This window comes from Pan troglodytes, chromosome 6 (assembly GCF_028858775.2).
Source record: "Pan troglodytes isolate AG18354 chromosome 6, NHGRI_mPanTro3-v2.0_pri, whole genome shotgun sequence".
Classification (NCBI taxonomy): Eukaryota; Metazoa; Chordata; class Mammalia; order Primates; family Hominidae; genus Pan; species Pan troglodytes.
The window spans coordinates 26426779-26449780 of record NC_072404.2 but is presented as its reverse complement, the minus strand read 5'-3'; the positions used below and the strand labels follow the sequence as shown (position 1 = coordinate 26449780).

The window sequence follows — 23002 nt, the reverse complement described above, 5'->3', positions numbered from 1 at the left end:
CAGTACAGAAATCCAGTCAATATACTGAGAAAGGTAGTGTCTACCTAGGAAACTCAGAACATGTTGAGTAAATAAATCATACTGTTTAATACCTAAAATTACAAAACAGAACATCCTTATAAATTATTTATTATTCATACTTGAGAATTTTTTGTTTGGATACAACTTTACCATAATGGTCTGAATAATTAGTCTCCAAATTTAGTGTGAGTAAAACCTTACTATTTTTATGTTAAAAAGTATTTTATTATTTTTACTATTTATTTGTTGATTTTTAATGTTTAAAGAAATAGAATTTTCTTTTTATTTATTTATTTATTTATTATTATTATACTTTAAGTTTTAGGGTACATGTGCACATTGTGCAGGTTAGTTACATATGTATACATGTGCCATGCTGGTGCGCTGCACCCACTAACTCGTCATCTAGCATTAGGTATATCTCCCAATGCTATCCCTCCCCCCTCCCCCAACCCCACAACAGTCCCCAGAGTGTGATGTTCCCCTTCCTGTGTCCATGTGTTCTCATTGTTCCATTCCCACCTATGAGTGAGAATATGCGGTGTTTGGTTTTTTGCTCTTGTGATAGTTTACTGAGAATGATGATTTCCAATTTCATCCATGTCCCTACAAAGGACATGAACTCATCATTTTTTATGGCTGCATAGTATTCCATGGTGTGTATGTGGCACATTCTCTTAATCCAGTCTATCATTGTTGGACATTTGGGTTGGTTCCAAGTCTTTGCTATTGTGAATAGTGCTGCAACAAATATACATGTGCATGTGTCTTTATAGCAGCATGATTTATAGTCCTTTGGGTATATACCCAGTAATGGGATGGCTGGGTCAAATGGTAAGGAAATAGAATTTTCAATGAGGCTCATAAGGAATATAATTTTTTAGAAGGAAAATCAAGTCCTTTCTTTCCCAGGATATTACAAGGAGGCAAACTTGCTACAAAAATGCAAATCCTTACAATTTTAAAATTGATGACAACTTTGTCAACTACAACTCAAAGCATATGACCTATACACCTTTCAAGTAGAAGAAAAAATATGTACTAATTGTATTTTATATACGTAATGAAAGAAGAGGAAATGTTTGCTTTAATCATTTGTTATGTAATATTAATGGTCATACAAAATTTCAGTTGCTTTTTTCTTGTAAGGTTTAAATAAAGCATCATTCAACGAATGTGATATTAACATTTCATTTGGACTTACAGAGTCATATCTTCATTCAGCTTCTCTTGAGACTGAGTACAGTTCCGATAATTTGCTGTAAAAAAGGTTATTTAAAATATAGAGGAAATTAATTTATAATTGGTCATACTGTTACACAGATAGCCCTCCAAACCAAATATAGTGCACTCTTAAGACAACAGATTTACTGCCCACACGCAGTTTATCATCATCTCATTTTTTATTCTTTAACCTAGAACTGGAAATAATCATCTCTGCTCTCAAGACGTACTCATGCGGCTTGGAAAAATATAAGGAAGCATTAACCATGTAGCTCATAACTGGAAAGAATTATTTGGGACCTCTCTGATCAGACAACAATCAGGAAAGTAATAGTTATAAAATTCCCTGCTTCTGCCTGAGAGTATACACTTTAAATTAAGTTTGAAACACTCCAGGGAATGATTTCAAAAGTCCAAGAAAAGCAAGAACATGTGTGAAAGTTCTAGAACAATTAGCCATGGGAAAAACAGAAAGCTCAATGAAACATGTTGAGTATAACTAAGAATGTTTAAAGGTTATAAGTTTTCTCTGTAAACTTTTCTGTATATCTCCTAGTAGAAAAAAATATTGTACACTGATTAATATACCAAAGTCCTGATTTCACCAATAACACAAAACCATGGTTGATATCCATGATTATAATTTTCTTCCTTAAACTTCTATAATCAACATTTGAAATAACTGCAGACATCATGACTCTTCATCTGTTATAACCATAACATCATCACATATTATAATGCCTATCATCTTTATTTATATGCAAACAATCATTTCTCCCTTATTCTATTTATGGAATTGTGGTAGGAAAAAATACCAAAATTCATATGGCAGAAATGGAGATTTCAATGAGATTTAACTGAGCAAATAAAGGAAATAAACATTGTTTCTAAAAATGGTTCCTGCAGTCTTATAAAAATGGCATAATCTCAGTGTGTAGATTATATTGATAGAGGTAATATTTTGGAAAGTTCAGGACTCACACAAAAATGGATCCCCAACTAATGATAGCTATTATTCATATTTTTATTTATAGGAATGAATAATCCTGCTCTATTATCCTCCGGAAAATCAATGTTAGAAGGTTGACGATTTGCCTCTTAGTATGCCTACTTCTCTTTAACAATGTGTTATAATATACCAATAATATCCATGAATTTATCTAAATCATTATTGAACTACTCTATATGTTTACCACATTCAATAAAACCAGGAAACTGGCGAAGCCATGAACAACAAGAAAAATTAGAATTCACAGCAATAGCAATTAGATATGTAGTGCCTAGCCTATCCAAAACAGGCAAGGCAATTAATTACAGAATAAATTTAACAAAAAGCATACTCCCAAGCAAATGGCCTTAGGTTGCCAGGTTGCTCATTTACTCACACATTCATTCATTCATTTGTTCATAGAGATGTAGTAGACAATCAATAAATGTTTACTCAGTGAATTGGCTCCATTTGTTTAACAACAAATTATTTAGCATATGCATCAATTTACATCATTAATATATCAGATTTTCACTTATATCCTTAATTTTGTTTATATTATTAAAATATTTAAAAAATCATAACTGTTTAAGCAGGAGATCATGGAAAGACAGAGATGGAAGCAATGGGTTTATCCCACTCAAGATTAGTACACGTAAAAGATTTACTTTTGAGTTTAAAGATTTTTTTTGCTTTAAAAATTTTTTTTTTGCTTTAAAGATTTGCTTTTTGGAAAACAAGAAGGTATAATTTAGGTTTAAATTAGAATTTGAAGTCAAATAGAGCACAGAGGGAAGTAGACTGAACAAAGAAAGGCTAATGTTGATGAAAAGACAGTCTAGGTTGTAATGAGTTATTTTCCCCAGTTATAGTAAGTATTTATAACAATAGTTCCAGTGTGGAATTTGGGGAAAAGCATATAAAATCAGGAAATTACTAATATTTATAATATCCACCAGATAAAAAATACTGCATAGTCATTACATCAGTGCATAGGAAAATCACTGGAATTTAACCTAAAAAATAATGTCACCTTGAAAGACATGACCCTGAAATAGGATGCTACAAAGGATACACAAAAGATGCCTACAAATAAGGGCAATATGAAAACACCTTTTCCACACCTAATTGCTAGTTCCTCTCACCACCAATTCAGGGTATCTGTCTCTAGCTCTATAATTTTCTGCTTCTCTTCTGCATCATGTTATATAGTGCCATGCATGGCTAAAAACTACTACCAAAAAACCCCCAAAAACCTAAGTAGCTACTAAACTGAAAGATTTGATCATACTTGATTATTTCTTCTTCTTCTTCTTCTCCTTCTCCTTCTTTTTTTTCTTTGAGATGGAGTTTCGCTCTTGTTGCCCAGGCTGGAGTGCAATGGTGCAATCTTGGCTCAATGCAACCTCTGTCTCCTAGGTTCAAACAATTCTCCTGCCTCAGCCTCCCAAGTAGCTGGGATTACAGGCACCTGCTACCATGGCTGGCTAATGTTTTGTGTTTTTTTTTTTTTTTTTTTTTGAGACGGAGTCTCGCTCTGTCGCCCAGGCTGGAGTGCAGTGGCGCGATCTCGGCTCACTGCAAGCTCCGCCTCCCGGGTTCACGCCATTCTCCTGCCTCAGCCTCCCGAGTAGCTGGGACTACAGGCGCCCGCTACCACGCCCGGCTAATTTTTTGTATTTTTAGTAGAGACGGGGTTTCACCGTGTTAGCCAGGATGGTCTCGATCTCCTGACCTCGTGATCCGCCCGCCTCGGCCTCCCAAAGTGCTGGGATTACAGGCGTGAGCCACCGCGCCCGGCCATGTTTTGTGTTTTAATAGAGACGGGGTTTCACCATGTTGGCCAGGCTAGTATCGAACTCCTGACCTCAGGTGATTCACTGGTCTCAGCCTCCCAAAGTGTGGGATTACAGGCATGAGCCACTGCACCCGGGCTTGATTTCTTCTTTTTAAAGGATGTGTTACATCCTAGTGGCCTGGGATGGCCCAAGCGTTTGATTAAATCCTGATGTAATCACCACTTCTGATAAAAAATTATTTGAATTCTTAGAGAGACAAGCTGAACTATTGTGGGCTTCAGATGATTCCTACGTAACGTCAGCAAATGGCTTTCTGATTTGAACTGCAACATTGGCTCTCTGCTGAGTCCCCAGCATGCCAGCCCACCCTCTTGAACTCACCAGCCTCTATAACCATGTGAGCCAGCCAATTCTTTAAAATCTCACTCTTTACACACACACACACACACACACACACACGCAGTCTCTCTCTCTCTTTGTTTCTAACGCACATCCTATCGATGCTGTTTCTCTGGAGAACCCTGACTAATAGGGGATTTTGCTTCTTATTTATTTATTTATTTTAATTCAATTATAGACCTCTGTGGTCATGAAGATTTTGTTTCTTTAGTGCCCAGCAATATGGCAGAATAAATGACTTAAATACATATTATACAGATACTGTTTTACAGTACAATAATCTGCCTTGCTAGCTTAACGTTTGTTTGCTTTATTCAATGCTTTTGTGTCTTCAGTGATACAGAAAAATAATCGTATACTCACTTGTGTTAGTTTGGACTAGACATCCACTAATAAGGTTATCACTCATTTCTCCTAAAACCAGTGACATTAAAGGAAGGCAGGCTCCATTGACCAGCGATGCCAGTATACCCAGGATCATGAGTGTGATGTCCAGTCCATCAGCAAAGCGGAACTGAGGAAAACAAAGCACGGTAGCACCACAACTGTAAAACAAACAAACACACCAAGCACACACACACACAACAGCAGCCTATGGCCTTTGCCACCTAGTAAACATGACTTTATACATTAAGATGGTAAATAAATGCATAAAATCATAGATATGTATTTATATCTAAAGTAAAAACAAATACCAAAATTAAGAATTTACCATCTCCTTTAAAGGCATTAAAAAATAAAGCAGCTGACTATTCACAATAGCAGACTTGGAACCAACCCAAATATCTATCAATGATAGACTGGATTAAGAAAATGTGGCACATATACACCATGGAATACTATGCAGCCATAAAAATGGATGAGTTCATGTCCTTTGCAGGGACATGGATGAAGCTGGAAACCATCATACTCAGCAAACTATTACAAGGACAGAAAACCAAACACCGCATGTTCTCACTCATAGGTGGGAGTTGAACAATGAGAACACATGGACACAGGGTGGGGAACATCACACACCGGGGCCTGTTGTGGGGTGGGAGGCTGGGGGAGGGATAGTATTAAGAGAAATACCTAATGTAAATGTCAAGTTGATAGGTGCAGCAAACCAACATGGCACATGTATACATATGTAACAAACCTGCACATTGTGAACATGTACCCTATAACTTAAAGTATAGTAATAATAAAAATAAATAAAGCAGCTAAATCAGTACAAATTGTAGATACCTGACACAAGTCAGGTCAGATGTGGGTATGAATCAGAAACTTTATTCCATTTTGTTGATTTTGGAATAAGTTAAGATATTTTGAAGACTGCAACAACAATATCTTAGTTTATGGAAAGTTGATCTGCACACTTTCAACACTCTGGCTCACTGGCATCATAGCAATGTCATGGCTAAGTGCAGTGACCAGAGCTAACTAGTAAAAATGTAATGAATTATATTTGTGATTATTTTAAATTCCTTAGATTTTTTTTTTCTACACAGAACAATGCCTATCCTGTAAATAAGGATATTTAAGGGGGTCAATGATAATTTTAAGGGCTGTTTTGAATAAGAAAGAAATGCCTGAAAGCCATCTATTGAATGCTTTATATTCTATTCTGTAGTGGGTCCCCATAGCATCTGTCCAAAACCAAATCATGAACAAAATTGAAAATATGGATTGTTTATATTACCGAGAGAGGCCAAAATAAAATTTAAATGGTATTAAAATGTAATTAGATTTTAATAACAGCAAGAGTAACTTACTGCATATTTTATGAATGGAGACCAAAATATTTTTCCATTCATCAGTGCAATAGCTAATAAATATTTATAGTGTCATTTCCACAGCATTGCATTCAGCATTACGGACATTAAGAGAGTATGTGCTCCTCCACCTTCCTCCAGAATAATGTTATCTCCTTGATAAAGTTTGTCATGTTCTGCTACTCTTCAGTTTTTTTTTAATTGACTTTTGAAAAAGCAGGCTCTTTCATGTATATTTGTAGGGACATAACATTGACAGCCAGGCTGACACAGAGATTAGAGTGGGTGAAGACCATGTCTGGGAACACATGCATGAAACCCTCCTTAAACATGATTTCAAAGAGGTGTACAGACACATTCTCTGATACATAGGCTTTAAAAAATACTTAGATAATTATTTTTGTTTTAAAAGGATTTGTAACACTATAAAAATAATAATGACACATAACAATGCAGAATCATTGGAATATACTGAAATGTAAACATAGATAGTAAAAGTCACTGATAATTTCCCACCACTCAGAAATATCCTTTGGTCACATTTATGTATGATACACACACACACACACACACACACACACACCCCAAAAACACTTTTAAAACACTGAGTCATTATGTGGATGTTATGCTATTTTTCCCTATCCTTTATTGTAAAATTTTGAGATTGTTTATATTTTTTCTATCGAAAATGATACTTTAATGAATTATTTTAGTTTCCTCTTTCCCACAAATAATGGATGCAATCTAATAAACACAATCTTCTATGCACTACTGACAAGTCTCTAAAATCTTCTAATGCATGTACTTTCTAACTGATTTCACTTACTATCTCAATGGATCCAACTGCTTCCTTTCTCAGTTTTGGCTGTTCTTCTGCAGTCCTGGAAAATAAAAGTTCAAAATGCAGCAGTTACAATGTGAATATAATTTGCAAAATTTTTCCATTAATAGTTTGCAGAAGTGTCAGATATCACCTTGGTAGCAAATTTATACCAACACTGAAATTTTAAAAATAAACTTAATGATAGACAGTTGTCACTGGTTGTCTGTAAACTTGTTAGGGTAGCAACTTGAAGACGTGTCTGGAGGAGAATTTTTTAAAGTTGTGGTGAAATAGATATAATGTAGACTTTATCTTCTTGAATAATTTTAATTGTATAACCAAGGTACTAAGTACAGTCACATTGTTGTGCCACCATTTATTTTGATTTACCCACAGAACTCTTTACTTTGCAAAACTAAACCTCTGTACACATTAAACATTTTCCCATTGTCCCCTCCTCCCAGCCCCTGGCAACCGCGGTTCTATTTTGCCTCTATGAATCTGACTGCTCTGGGCACCTCAGAAAAATAGAATCATATAGCATTTCTCCTTCCGTGTCTGTTTCGTCTGGCTGTCTTCAAAGTTCATCCTTGAATTATTCACTTAGCATAAAGTCTTCATGTTTCATCCACATTGTAGTAGGTGTTGGAATTTTTCTACTCTTTAAGGCTGTATAGTATTCCATTATATGTTTTTGCCACGTTTTGTTGAGCACTTAGACTGCTTCCACATTTTGGCTATTCCTAGTAACGCTGTTAGGAATATGAGTGTACAAATATCTCTTCAACTCACTGCTTTTAATTCTTTTGAGTATATACCCGGAAGTAGAATTGCTGGGTTACATGTTAAACCTATTATTGATTTTTTGAGGAACATTCACACTGCACCATAGCAACTGCACCATTTTACATTCCTGCCAGAACAAGGATCCCAATTTCTCTATATCCTCACCAACACTTGTTCATTCCTTTTTCTTTTCTTAGTATTGGCCATCATAATGAGTATGAAGTGGTGGATTGCAATTTTTAACCTTTAGTAACAAAATCTGAGCTTTAAATGAAATGAGTTCTATTAGGTACACATTAAGCAAGTGTACTCTTAATTTTGTCTCCCTTTTTGAAAATTTCATTTCTTAGCTTTGTATGCTCACATTTCAAGGAGGTCCAGATGAAAGCTGTACATTGTATCCACTGATTTCACAGCAATCTGTCACTTACATACACACACACACACACACACACACACATGCACGCGCAAAATTCTGAAACATTAAGAGAAGATTGTAGGGAACAGTTTAAGTTTTCTATACAGACACAACAGGAAGACAAACATCCGGCTCCTCTCTTGCTTTATAACGCATTGTTCTGTCAGCTTTGATAAATGACAATTCACTTAATTTTATTCCACATGAGGTTAATAATTTACTTGTGTTCCGGTCAATTTGCTCCGGGCTGAGGCATGAGATGACAAAAAAATGCTTTACCTTTGCAAAACCCTACAATCCCTTTCCCCACCTCTAGATGCGGATTTTGAAGCTTAACACCCAGTAAACCCTCTTCTCTTGATAACCGTTGTTTCAGGGAAATAATTTCTAACTCCGATTGACCTTCGTGGAAAGGTTTCGAAGGAGGGCTTGGGTCGTTTTGTGAAAGTCTCTTTATCAGCGTTGAGATAAGAAAGCAACATGTGGGCAAGTGGGCGGGTTTGGGGGTCTCCTCCCTCTACACAGCTCTTGGGGCCAAGTGTCCTTTGGCAAAGGCCGAGGGCGGAGCCTGAGGCGCCCAGAGGAAACTGATTCCATTGTGCGGGTCACAGCCGCACTAGCTCCTAGTCCTAGCGTGGCCATTGCTGGTTTGCAAGCTGGAGGGGATCTTAGCGATGTTGGTGGCCCAGTACTTTCATTAGCGCAAATCAGCATGGCCCAGAGCAGCGAAGATTCTGCTCTTAGCTCCAATTGTGTCACCTCCACCTAATAGGAATCCTTCCTGTATTTCATGGCCAGACCCCACACCTATATCTCACTAATTTCACTTTTCAGGGCCCATCCACCCCCTACCTTCAATTCCTGTTGCTATTTTCTTTCATATTGTTTTCTCCTATTCTCTCCAGTCATGGAAACTAGAAAAATCAACCACCTCCCCATTCTAATTTTCTGTGCGATAGCATATAGATGCAGTTTGCTGTTGGTATTGCTACTGACCTGTTAGTTTTTGTGGTTCACCAATGAGGTCTGTAGTGTATTATTATCATGACCACTTTAAAGATGAAGAAACAGTCACAGAGTAAAACAACCTAAGTTTATGTAGCTAGTGATTGAACTTCAGTCTGACGCCAGAACCCAAGCTCTTAACTGTCCAGTTACAATGCCTCTTGTGGAATATATGCTGAACACATGATTTAGTCAGTCCACAGGTAATGCTTAAGAGCACAAATGTATTCTAAAATAAACCTGTCCCCTCAGCATCCCCTTACACCAGGATGCTGGGGCATCTTTAGATAATGTTTTGAATTTATGAGGAAAAGGTGCTTAGAAAGGAGAACATTTACTTTGGGAAAATAACAACAAAAAGATTAAAGGAGAAGTTTGGAATGCAGTTCTTTTGATTTTCAAAATGTTCCTAAATGGAATTTGCTTTAGCCTAAGGAAGTTTCTGATTCTGACTCACAAGAAAATGGTATCGCTGGAATGCCCTCTCTGGCTATTTTCTGAATTAATAAACTACATGACCTGGAGGGATCTTCTCCAGTTTTATAGATTGTATGTCCAAATATAACATAATTATTATGGTAAAAGTGGAAATAAAATAGATGTAAAACTATTTCCATTTAAAAACTCTCAATTAGTGAATTCCATGTGTAGAAACTTGTATAACATACATATTCACAGAGACATCTATTCAGTGAGAAAATAATCGGAATCGAATATTTTCTTTTATTAAAGGTACCACATGGAATGAAGGGTCCACAGAGAATTGAAATTAAAATTTGCAGGTGCCTTTCTTCTGTATAATGGTGGACAAGAAATTAACGATGAGAAATTCAGAAGAGGAGATATCTGAAGCACTAAATCAATAAATCCTGGATAAATAAATCCTATTACAATTAATCCTATTGCAGTTCCTAAAATCACTATTAAATTAATTATAAGACTGCTTATGTTCAAGTTCAGCAAAATGCAAATAGCATTGCTATTTTTGGGAAAAAATTATAAACATTTTTGCTATAGGTGTGGAAAGGATGAGTTATATTTGAAGTTGTGGAAGCATACATACAGAACTTAGTGAAAGCTTACCCATTTCTCTGATAATTTTCTTGCATTTCTTCAGCTCTTTCAGAATTTTCCATCTTATTTACAATTTACTTCTTCTGAAATACAATTTTAACAAATGTATCATGGCTATGTGACTTTTATCACTTAGTTGATATACAGCATTCTTTACATCCCACATCTCTCACAGTTTGAAAAAGGAAGCATCTCAGAATTTCACCCTGCCCAGCCCCCCACTCCAATTGAAGTTTCTGGCTAGGCAGTTCATGGATTCAAATTTTGTCATTGAATTTATAACTTCCTTGCTTCATTCTAGGCTTAGATTTGGAGCTAATGGAAGTGTTAGAATTGGAATTAAAGAAGGAAAGTCAGATTCCATGGAAAATGCACTGTTTGTCAGGATATTAGATATTCCTACTTTGCCATTCATTTGACTGGAATTGGTGAAAATTTTTAATCTACCTCATGCTGTTTTCTCTTTAAAAAACTGATGCAGTAGTTTTTGTTAGCCAGCAGTTTGAGGGGACAGGGTTTTCTAGTTTACCAAACAAACAAAGTTTGGAGCTTTCACAAACTGTATTAACAGTTACAAAAAATTAGAATATTTTGAAAATCCATTCATCATTAAAATTGTATTAAGCATAATTTACTCTTCCTTGGGATGATACTTGAGGATCTTACCTTGTCTTAAGATCACAATTATGTTCATAAATTATAAATTATCATTTTATTATGGATCTATAGAGATGGTTGTGACTCAGTCTCACTTGTTAGGCCCTGTAACATATTACCCTATATAAAGACAATTATAAAGATATGGCTTTAAACTTTAAAGTGGAATTACAAATTAATTAAAGAGTACCTAAGCATCTGAAAAAGCTAATAAGCTTTCAAATAGTAAACTTCTCATTGAAAGTGGATCAGAACTGCTTTTAGCACCAAGGAGGAAGGCATAATACAAATACAGCCATCTGTTGGCTTATTCTTCCTTTTACAGAAGTAAATGGTCATACTTCATATGGGAGATATTTACAACTGCTAAACTGACTTTACACCATCTCCAGTAATCTGACATGTATGTAAGAAAAATAAAATGATTGACAAATCTCAAACATTTGCATTTTATAGAAATTAACAATTATGTAATAAAATGCATCCATCCATAGAAAGAAATCGAAACAATTAAGCCTCGCCTTGGTAAGTGCGTGATCTGTCCATTTACACCAAAATCATGTATGCATTCTATTCTCAATAAATAATGAGCTGCACTTTCATAACTGTGCTTTACCAAGCTTATCTTCTGATCGTGCTGTAACTGATTAGAACACTGGTGAGTATCCAGGTAAAGCACATTGTGTTCTTCATGTCATACTGCACTTGGGAAACAGTGTGAGCAGAGGAAGTTCACTGAGCCAAATAAACACTCTTTTTAAAAAGAGCCATAGTGTCTGTATACCTGGTTTTCTATTGTACAGTCCCATATCTTTTCTATTGTACAGTTGGTTGAATTCTTAATTATAATAGGTAAAATTTTAACAAGTCAACAGCACATTTGCACAAGAAATATTTATTGAGTAATACTTTACGCAAGGCATTGATTTTATTACCTTATTATTGCTCCCTAAAAATCACCTCCTTCTCTGATTTCCTTTTGCTCTTTGCTTGTATCTGTATTATATTCGTGACACATTCTGCATTATATTGCAAATCCTAGTTACCTTATTAGATCATATATTTTTCTCTCTTTCCTCATGAAGAATTGAAAAAAGTATTGAGCTTATATGATGTGCCAGCTACTAGTTTGTAGAATCAAAAGATATGTTTCCTTTTCCTGAGGAACCCCATGTTTTATTCTTTACTCTAGACCGTAGTCTTACTACTCAGAATGGTCCAAAGAGCAGCAGCATAGGCACCAGCCTAGACATGATTAAAAATGCAGAACTTTTTAAAAGTCTTTTAATTTTATCAAAATATACATAACAAAATTTAACATTTTACCATCTGAAGTATACAATTCAGTGGGATTAAGTGCATACTCAATGTTGTATAACCATCACTATATCTATCTTCAGAACTTTTTCATCATCACAAACTGAAATTCTATATCCATTAAACAATAACTTCTGTTATCTCCTACTGGCAGTCTCTGGTAACCTCTGTTTTACTGGGTCTATGAATTTGACTATTCTAGGTGTCTCACATAAATGGAATCATACAATATTTTTTCTTTTGTATCTGGCTTATTTCACTTAACATAATGTTTTCAAGGTTCATCAATGTATCAGATTTTTATTCCTTTTTAAGGCTGAATACTATTCTGGTGCACATATATAGTACATTTTTTTAAAGTGACACATCTGTTGATGGACACTTGGATTGTTTTCACCTTTTGGCTACTGTGAATAATGTTTTCTGTGAACACTGGTGTACAAGTATTTGTTTGAGTATCCTCGTTTCAGTTCTTTTGGGTATATACTTAGATGTAGAATTGCTGGATCAAGCGGTTAGTCTATGTTTAACTTTTTGAGAAATATTCATACTGTTTTTCATAGCAGTTGTATTATTTTACATTCCTACGAGCAATGTACAAGGGTTTCAATTTCTCCATGTCCTCACTAACACTTATTATTTTCTGATTAATGGACAATAGAAATCCTAGTGGGTGTGATGTGGTATCTCATTGTGGTTGCGACGTGCAATTCCCTAATGACTAGTGATGTTGAGTATCTCATATGCTTACTGCTCATTTGTATATCTTCTGTGAAGAAATGTCTATTCAAATCTGTTGCCCATTTTAAAATTAGGTTTTTGGTGTTTTTTTTTTGTAGTAAGTTGTAGGTGTTCTTTATATATTCTGGATATTATTAAGTACGTGATTTGCAAATATTTTATTTTATTATGTGGATTGTCTTTCTCTGGATAGTTTCCTTTAATAAGCAAAAGTTTTCAATCTTGAAGAAAAATTATCTACTTTTTTATTGTTTTTGCCTGTGTTTTTGGCATCATATCTAAGAAATCTTTGCCAAATCCAGTGTCAAAAAGTTTTTTCCCATGTGTTTTTCTGGAGTTGGATAATTTTCACACTTATGATTAGGTCTTTAACCTATTTTTGAGTTGGTTTTTTATATGGTGTAAAGTAAGAGTTCAACTTCATTCTTTTGAATGTGGATATCCAGTTTTACTTGTTAAATAGACCGTCCTTTCTGATATTTTCTAATCTATTAGCAATCCTAAAGAAAAAGAACAAAGCTAAACACATCACATTACCTGACTTCAAAGTATACTATAAGGCTACAGTAACCAAAACAGCATGGTATTGGTGCAAAAAGAGACACACAGATCAATGGAACAGAATTCAGGACCCAGAAATAAAGCAGGGCACCCATAGCCATCTGATCTTTAACAAAGTCAACAAAAATAAACAATGGGGAAATGACTCCAATAAATGGTGCTGGGATACCTGGCTAGCCATATGCAGAAGAATGAAACTGGACCCCTACATTTCACCATAGACAAAAATTAACTCAAGATTGATTAAAGATTTAAATGTGAAACCTGAAACTATAAAAACCCTGGAAGAAAACTTAAGAAATATCCTTGTTGTCATCGGCCTTGGCAAAGAATATACAGCTTATCCTCAAAGCAATTGTGACAGAAGCAAAAATTGGCAGATGGGACCTAAGTAAACTAAAGACCTTCTGCACAGCAAGAGAAACTATCAACAAAGTAAACAACCTACAAAATGAGAGAAAATATGTGCAAACTACGCATCCAATAAAGGTCTAATATCTAGAATCTATAAGAAACTTAACTCAAGAAGCAAAAAAACAAATAACGCCATTAAAAATGGGCAAAGGACATGAACAAACACTTCTCAAGAGAAGACATACAAGTGGCCAACAAACATAAAATGCTCATCGTCACTAATCATGAGAAAATTGTAAATCAAAACCACAATGAGATACCACTTCACACCAATCAGAATGGCTATTATCAAAAAGTCAAAAAATAACAGATACTGGCAAGGCTGTGGAGAAGAGGGAACACTTATATAAGGCTGGTGGGAATGTAAATTAGTTCAGCCACTGTGGAAAGCAGTGTGGTGATTTCTCAAAGAACTTAAAACAGAACTACCATTCAACCCAACAATTCCAAAGGAAAATAAATCATGCTACACAAAAGACGCATGCACTCTTATGTTTATGACAGCACTATTCACAATAGCAGACACATGGAAGCAACCTGGGTGCCTTCGATGGTGAATTGCATAAAGAAAATGTGGTACGTGGCTGGGCATGGTGGCTCAAGCCTGTAATCCCAGCAGTTTGGGAGGCCGAAGTGGGTGGATCACTTGAGGCCAGGAGTTTGAGACCATCCTGGACAACATGGTGAAACCCCGTCTCCACTAAAGGTACAAAAATTAGCCTGCCATGGTGGTACATGCCTGTAGTCTCAGCTACTTGGGTGGCTGAGGCAGGAGAATCTCTTGAACCCGGGAGGTGGAGGTTGCAGTGAGCTGAGATCGTGCCACTGCACTCCAGCCTGGGTGACAGAACAAGATTCCATCTCAAAAAAAAAAAAAAAAAAAAAAAAAAAAGAAAATGCAGCACATATATGCCATGAAATCTTTTGTAGCAACATAAATGCAGCTGGAGGCTATTATCTTAAGTGAATTAACATGGAAACAGAAAACCAAATGTTGTATGTTTTCACTGATAAATGGGAGCTGAACATTGGGTCCACATGGACATAAAGATGAGACAAATAGCCACTGGAGACTATCAGAGGTGGGAGAGAGGAAGGGGAGAAGGTGCTGAAAAACTACCTACTGAGTACTATGCTCACTACCTGGGCGAAGGGATTATTCACACCTCAATCCTCAGTGTCACACAATGAACTCATGTAACAAACCTGCCTGCACAGGTAAGCTCTAAATCTAAAATAAAAGTTGAAATTATACAAAAGGTGAAGATAGCCATATAAATGAAATACTGATACATGCTACATAAATAAACCTTGAAAGTATTATGGTAAGTACAATAACCCAATCACGAAAGACAACATACTATATAATTCCATTAATATGAAGTGCCTAGAGCAGGCAAATCCATAGAGAAAAAAGTAAGTTAGTAGTTGCTGGGTGGGGGAGAAATAGAGATGACAGCTAATGAGAGGGATACAGGGTTTCTTTTCAAGATGATAAAACCACTATAAATTGAATGTGGTGATGGCTGCTCAACTCTATGAATATACAAAAACTTTTGAATTGTACATCTTAAATGGGTACATTCTATGATATGTGAATTATATCTCAATAAAGCTGTTAACAAAAAAGGGTAATCTTAAAGTTTCTAACCATTATTACAGAAGTTTTTATTTCTCTCTGCTTCTGTCAGTGTTTATTTAGGAGCTGTGATATTTTGTGGCTGTGTGCTTATAGTTGTTATATCTTCTTGGTGATTTGACTGTTTTATCACTATCTAATGTTCTTTGTTGTCTCTTATAAAAGGTTTTGACTTGAGGTGTAACTTGTCTGGATATTACTATAACCATTCCAGCTCTCTTTTGGTTAATATTTGCAGGATTATCTCTTTTTATCCTTTTGATTTTAACCTATTTGCCTTTAGATCTAAAATGATTCTCTTATTGACAGCATACAGATAGATTATATATTTTTAATCCATTATAAAAATGCGATTTTTGGGTCTCACTCTAAAACTTCTGAATAGAATCTGCATTTTAACAAGATCGTCGAAGTGGTTTGTAATGCATATCAAATTTTGAGAAACATGAATATATAGTATCTAGCACAAAGCCTTGAGAAACAGAAGGCACTACTTATCTGGAGGAAATTTTATCTTCCTAAATCCAAGATTATAAAAATAAAGTTTAAAATACACCTTAATGCTGACAACATATTGTTTTTATCTGCTGTTAATAGCACAGTTTTAAAGTATTGTCAAAGGACCTCTGGCATCAGAATCACCTGGAGTGCGTGTTAAAACTATCAGATACCTACCTAGGCCTTGCCCCACAGGTACTGAATGATAATCTAAAGAAATGCACTGGAAAAAAAATCTACATTTTAAACAAGCTCATTAGATGATTTTTTTAAAAATTTACTCATTCTATAGATATATACTGTGCCAGGTACTGTTTTAAGCACTGAACAGCCTAGACATCTTTGCTGTCATAGAGCTTAGACTCCATTACAGGGAGAGTCACAATTTTAAAAAAAGGCATACATAAATAAGAAAAATTAGAAAGTGGTCAGTTTTTGGTATATAATTAAAACAGGGTAATTTTATGAAGAGTAATGTGGTATTTATATATGTCTGGTCAGAGAAAGCCCCTTGTAGAAAATAATGTTTAAGCTGCAATCTGAATTATAAAAGGAGGTTGCTATATAAAGATCAAAAAGACTATCCCAGGCAGAAGGAATACTATTTAGATAGTAGAGAAAAGTGCACTGAGACAAAGCGACACAAGGTCAAAGCAATTTGTGAGCCAGTGAGCAGGTCCTCACTGTATGGAAAGCTACAGGTTGACTATGATGGCTGCCCCCATGTTCCTCTCTGTTACCCAATGTTTCAAAAGGAAGATAAATTTAACTTGAAACATGTCAAGTTTGAGATATTTGTGAGATAATCAGGTAGTAATATCCAGCACTAAGTAGATAACATGAGAGAAGAACTCTGAACATCTTAATTGCTCTACACAAAATCTATCAGTCAGCCAATTCTTACTTATTGAAAACTGTGTGGATGCTATCATGGCAAGTACTATGGAACATAGAAGAAAATGTAAAAATAGACAGAATATTTTATTTATAAGGACTCTTGCCTTAAAAAATATTTCTAGGTTCATGTGCCAAGATGGAAATCATAGGACAAAATACCCATGTGAGAAGAAATCATGAGATGCAGTTAATGTTCAAGCATCCTTGGTAAGAATAATCTGACAAATAGCTAAGATATACTGGTTGGATGGAAAACATGGGGTCTTTGGTTAGATGAAAGAAGATATGGCCGGGCGCAGTGGCTCATGCCTGTAATCCCAGCACTTTGGGAGGCCAAGGCGGCTGGATCATCTGAGGTCAGGAGTTCGAGACCAGCCTGGCCAACAAGGTGAAACCCCATCTCTACTAAAAATAAAAAAATTAGCTGGGCATGGTGGTGGGCACCTGCAATCCCAGCTACTCAGAAGGCTGAGCCAGGAGAATCTCTTGAACCCGGGAGGCGGAGGTTGCAGTGAGCCAACATCGCGCCACTGCACTCCAGCCTGGGTGACAGAGTGAGACCCTGTCACAGGGAAAGAAAGAAAGAAGATATGAATTGTATGGATGCTTTAAAATGACCAAAATAATAGTAGGATGATCATTTCTGACTATGAAAAAGTTTCATACACACACATTTTTGTTTCCATCTTTACCACAAACTATTCTTTCTAAGATGGAGAAGTGTTTTATATTCTTCACAAGCTTCAATTGTTTTCATAATCTCTAATACTTTTGCTTTGACTTACTTTAATTCCTCAGATGCTGTTTTGAGTGGGCCCCATCCAGTCAGTTGAAGTCCTTAAGAGAAAAGACTGAAGTCTTCTGAAGAGGATAGGATAAAGCTTTCAGATACAAGGTATCAATTTTTTTGCCAGAATTTCCAGCCTTCTAGTCTGGCTTGTGGATTTTGGAAGTGCCAGTCACCACAATTACATGAGCCTGTTTTCTCTTTCTCTCTCTACACACACACACACACACACACACACACACACACACACACACACGGCCTATTGATTCTATTTCTCTAGGGGAACCTAATATACCTGGCAAGACAGACGTTATGTGATGAATAGTACAAAGAGTGACTATTCTAGTATCTAAGAAGACTGAGGAAGAACATTGTGATCTAAAATGGTTTCGCCCACAGATGAGGATGGCCCTGAGGTTAGTTTCTGGAGGAAGGCTAAGGTTTCAGTAAGTAGAAAAATGTGGAGGAGGAACAAGGGCATAGTTTTAGGAATGCAAGGTGAATTATCTCATGGTAGAGAAATGAGATCGGTTTGGATAGGATGGACTGTTCATGCAGAAATGGAGAGAGAGATAAGGTACATACGATTGTAAAAGGCACTGAACCAATTTTTAGGACAACTTTTATAATTTTCTGGAATAAAAGAGACAAAGCCATTGGTATTTGGTACAATTAACCTGATTATTTGACATTATAGCCATGGATATACTGGAAGGACTTGGGGAAAGACAAGATTTAAGTAGACTCATTAAAATCTAGTTTGATAGCAGTAACTAAGACTATTTGAGAGGTATTTTTAAGGCGGTAGGTAGGTAAAGAGGACAAGGAAGAAGAAATAAAAAAATATAAGTTCAGCGATCAAACTTCTAAAAGTTGGAACAAAAGAGTAGTAAAGATGGTAATAGAGAAGTTATGAGACAGAATTGGTTTTGGAGAAATGGTAACATTCAGTTTAAATATGCAAATTTGGGTTGATATTGGTGTCCAAGTGAAAATATCTGGCAAACAGATGGAAATGTGGCAGTAATAATTAGGAAAATTGCCAACCTAGAGATAAACTTGCAATTGTCATATGCACAGAAGGAATAATTAATTTTGCTTTAAAAATCTCATGATGTCATCTAAATGCACAGGAGAAGTGGTGTAATGTAGCTAAAAGTGTTACTTCTAGAGCAGAGCCATCCAACAGAACTTTCTGCAATAATAGAGATATTCTCCACACATCCAATATCCTAGCCACTACACATATGTGGCTATTGAGCGCTTTTAATGTGCCTAGTGAGGGAGCTGAATTTTGAGTTTTATATAATTTTAATTAATTTATTTTATTTATTCAGCTTTAATATGTATAATTGACAAATACTATTGTCCATATTTAAGGTTTACAACATGATGATGTGATATACGTATACATTGTGAAATGATTACTGCAATGAGCACATCCATCACTTCACATATTTACGTGTTTGTGTGTGTGTGTGTCTGGTGAGAACGCTTAAGATCTACTCTCTTAGCAAATTTCAAATATACAATACAGAATTATTAAGTGTAGTCACCATCCTGTACCCATCTTATAACTGGAAGTTTGTACCCTTTGACCAACATCTCCCCATTTCCTCCACCTCCTAGTCTCTAGTAACCACCATGCTACTGTCTGCTTCTAGGAGTTTGACTTTTTTTGGATTTCACACATATCTGTGGCTTATATCACACAACATAATGTCTTCCAGTTCCATCCACGTTGTCACAAATGACAAGGTTCCCTTCTTTTTTATGACTGAATAGTATTGCTTTTCTTTACTGATTCATGTGTCAATGGACACTTTGGTTGTTTCCATATACTGGCTGGTGAGAATAATGCCGCAATGGACAGGGGAGTGCAGATACCTCTTTGAAATACTGATTTCATTTCCTTGGGGTATATACCTAGAAGTGAGATTGCTGGATCAGATGGCAATTCTGTTTTTAATTTTTTTAGGAAACTTGATGTTCTTTTCCATAATGGCAGTACCAATTGACATTCCCACCAAAAGTGCACAAGGTTCCCTTTTTCCATACCCCTGTTACCTCTTATCTTTTTTATAATAGCCATTCTAAAGCTAGAAGGTGATATCCCATTGTGTTTTTTATTTGTATTTCTCTGATGATTACTGATGTTGAGCACCTTTTCATGTACCTGTTGGCTGTTTGTATGTCTTGTTTGGGAAAAAATATCTATTTGGGTCTTTGCTTACTTTTAAATGGGGTTATTTGTCTTTTTGTTATTGAGTTGTAGGAGTTTCTTATATACTTTGGGTGTTAACGCATTATTCAAAATGTGGTTTGCAAATATTTTCTTCCATTGTGTAGATTGTCTTTTATTTTATTTTATTTTTTTGAAATGGAGTCTTGCTCTGTTGCCCAGGCAGAATGTCTCACTCTGTAGGGATGGGGTTTCACCATGTTGGCCAGGATGGTCTCGAGCTCCTGACCTCATGTAATCCGCCTGCCTCAGTCTCCCAAAGTACTGGGATTACAGGTGTGAGCCACCATGCCTGGCCTTTTTTCATTTTGTCTCTTGTTTTCTTTGCTGTGCAGAGCTTTTAAGTTTGATGTAGTGCCACTTTTTTGCCTTTGTTGCCTGTGCTTTTGGTGTTATGTTCAAAATACCACTGCCAAGATCAATGTCAGGGAGGTTTTCTGTATGTTTTCTCCTAGGACCTTTATAGTTTTAGGTTTTACATTTAAGTCTTAATTCATTTTGAGTTAGTTTCTGTGAGTGGTGTGAAAGTGGGGTCTAATTTCATTCTTTTGCATGTGAATATCTGTTTTCTCAAGACCATGTATTGAAGAGATTATCTTTCCTCCACTGTGTATTTCTGGCATCTTGTTAAAGATCAGTTGATCATTTACATGTGGATTTATGTGTAGTTGTAGTTTGTTCATTGTAATTGTTGAATAATATTTCATCTTGTGAATATACCACCATTTAATTTTTCATTCTACTACTGTTGGGGGACATTTGGCTCATTTCTGGGCTTGGAGTATTAGGAAGAGTGCTATTATGAATACTATCATGCATGTTTTTTGGTAAACATATTATCTTTGTTGGATATATACAAAGGTGAAATTGCTAGGTCATAGGATATGTATGTGTTTAACTTTAGCTGAAGGAGCCAAATAGTTTGTCAAAGTGCTTGCACCCTCTGTGTGCTCACCAGCAGTGCATGACAGGTCCACTTGCTCCATATTCTCAACAATGTTTGTCATAATGATTCTTTTCAATAGTCATTATGGTGGGTGCAGTGGTGTATGGTTTTGCTGTGTCCCCACCCAAATCTCATCTTGAATTGTAATCCCCATGTGTCAAGGGAGGGACCTGTAATCCCGACATATCGAGGGAGGGAGGTGATTGGATCATGGGGGAGGTTCCCCCATGCTGTTCTAGTGATAGTGAGTCCTCATGAGAACTGATGGTTTTACAACTGTTTGGAAGTTCCTACTTCATCCTTCTCTCTCTCCTGCCACCCTGTGAGGGTGCCTGCTTCCCCTTCCACCATGATTGTAAGTTTCCTGAGGCTTCCCCAGCCAGGTGGAACTGTAAGTCAATTAAAGTCTTTCCTTTATAAATTACCCAGTCTCAGGTAGTTCTTTATAGCAGTGTGAAAATGGACTAACACAAGTGGTATTTACATTGAGGTTTTGTTGCTTTTCTTTGGTAATTTATAAAGCTAAGCGCTCTTTCATATATTTTTTATTGGCTACTTGGATATCTTTTTGTGCAGTGCCTGTTCAAGTCAGTCTTCTGCTCATTACTATATTGTGCTATTTGAAATTTCCTTATTGATTTGTAGGAGTATTTTAAGTGGACCCTATATGATTTCTTTGTTGGGAATATGAATTGCAAATGTTTTTCCAATTCTGTGGGGTACATTATTTTTCTCTTGATGTTTTTATCTTGATGAATGTATATTCTCCAACAGTATAGTGCTATATGTTATTTTTTCTCTTACAGTTAGCCTCTTTTTTTTTCTGTTAAAGAAATCTTTGTTTATTCCAAGGTCACAAAGATGTTATCTTACATTTTCTTGTATAAGTTCACATTTGAGCGTTCACATTTTGATCTAAAATCCATCTGAAATTAATTTTTGTGTGAGGTAGATACACTTTTTTCCCCAATAAGAATATTCAGTTGACCCAACACCTTTTATGACAGAGGTTCTTCTTTCTTAACTATCTCATTATGTCATCTTTGTTACAAATGATACATATGTGTGGGTCGGCTTTGTTCTATTGCTCTATTTCTATGTCCTTGTCCTGTCTTCATTACTATAGCTTTGTAATAGGTCTTTCCTTCTGCTGTTTAAGTCCTACAGTTTTGTTCTTTCGGTTGCCTTGATTATGCTTGGTCTCTTTGTTTTCAATATAAATTTTAAGATGAAACACTCCTTTTCCACAAGTGAATTACTTCTGGCATTTTAACTGATTTAAACTTGTAGATATGTTTAAAAAATTGATATATGTATAATATAGCATTTTCAAATCCATGAACGTAATGTATTTTTTCATTTATTTAGGTCTTCTGTAGTTTTTCTAAGTAATGCTTTATAGTTTTGACTATAGCTGTCTTACACATACATCGTTAGATTTTCCCATAGGTATTTGATATTCTTTGATGTTAGTATATATGGTTTTTTAAAAAATTGTTTTCTGTTTGTGGTTGGCACTCAGAACTAATTGATTTCTATAATACAGAACATTTTAAAATTGATTTTTATGTTAACCTTGCATCTAGTAATTCGGTTACTGAATCTAATGGTTTGCTGTTTTTTTTAATTTTCTATGATGCTAATTTTATTTATTAATTATAGAATCTTGTTTTGATTTTTTTGCATTATTACATTTGGTAGGTCATTCTGTTTAATTTTTAATAGAACAGATTGTAGCAAGTATCTTGTCTCAACCTTTTTCTCAGAGAGATAGCTTATAATATTTTATAATTAAATGCAATTTTTACTATAACTTTTGGGAACCATCCTTTCCCAGATTAAGAAAGTTTCCTTTCATTTCTAATTTGCTGAGAGTTTTAAATTATAATTGTATGGTAAAATTCATCCAATTGTTTTTCTGCCTCTATGGAAATAACCACATATTATTTTTCTGCTTTATTCTTTCAATGTGGTAGATTACAACAACTGATTTTTAAAATATCCTTTTTATT

General features: G+C 35.6%; 1 protein-coding gene across 1 annotated transcript in view; it reads right to left on the bottom strand.

Moving 5' to 3' along the window:
* Positions 1 to 10353, bottom strand: part of ABCB5 (ATP binding cassette subfamily B member 5) — a 130891-nt gene extending 120538 nt beyond the window's left edge. Inside the window, exons 1-4 of the mRNA XM_009452745.4 lie at positions 10301 to 10353; positions 7012 to 7066; positions 4795 to 4945; positions 1226 to 1280 (exon numbers count right to left, since the gene is read on the bottom strand). Of these exons, the coding sequence (XP_009451020.4) occupies positions 1226 to 1280; positions 4795 to 4945; positions 7012 to 7066; positions 10301 to 10353 (314 nt within the window). The remainder of the gene's footprint in view (positions 1 to 1225; positions 1281 to 4794; positions 4946 to 7011; positions 7067 to 10300) is intronic.
* Between the last annotated feature and the right edge of the window lie 12649 nt (positions 10354 to 23002).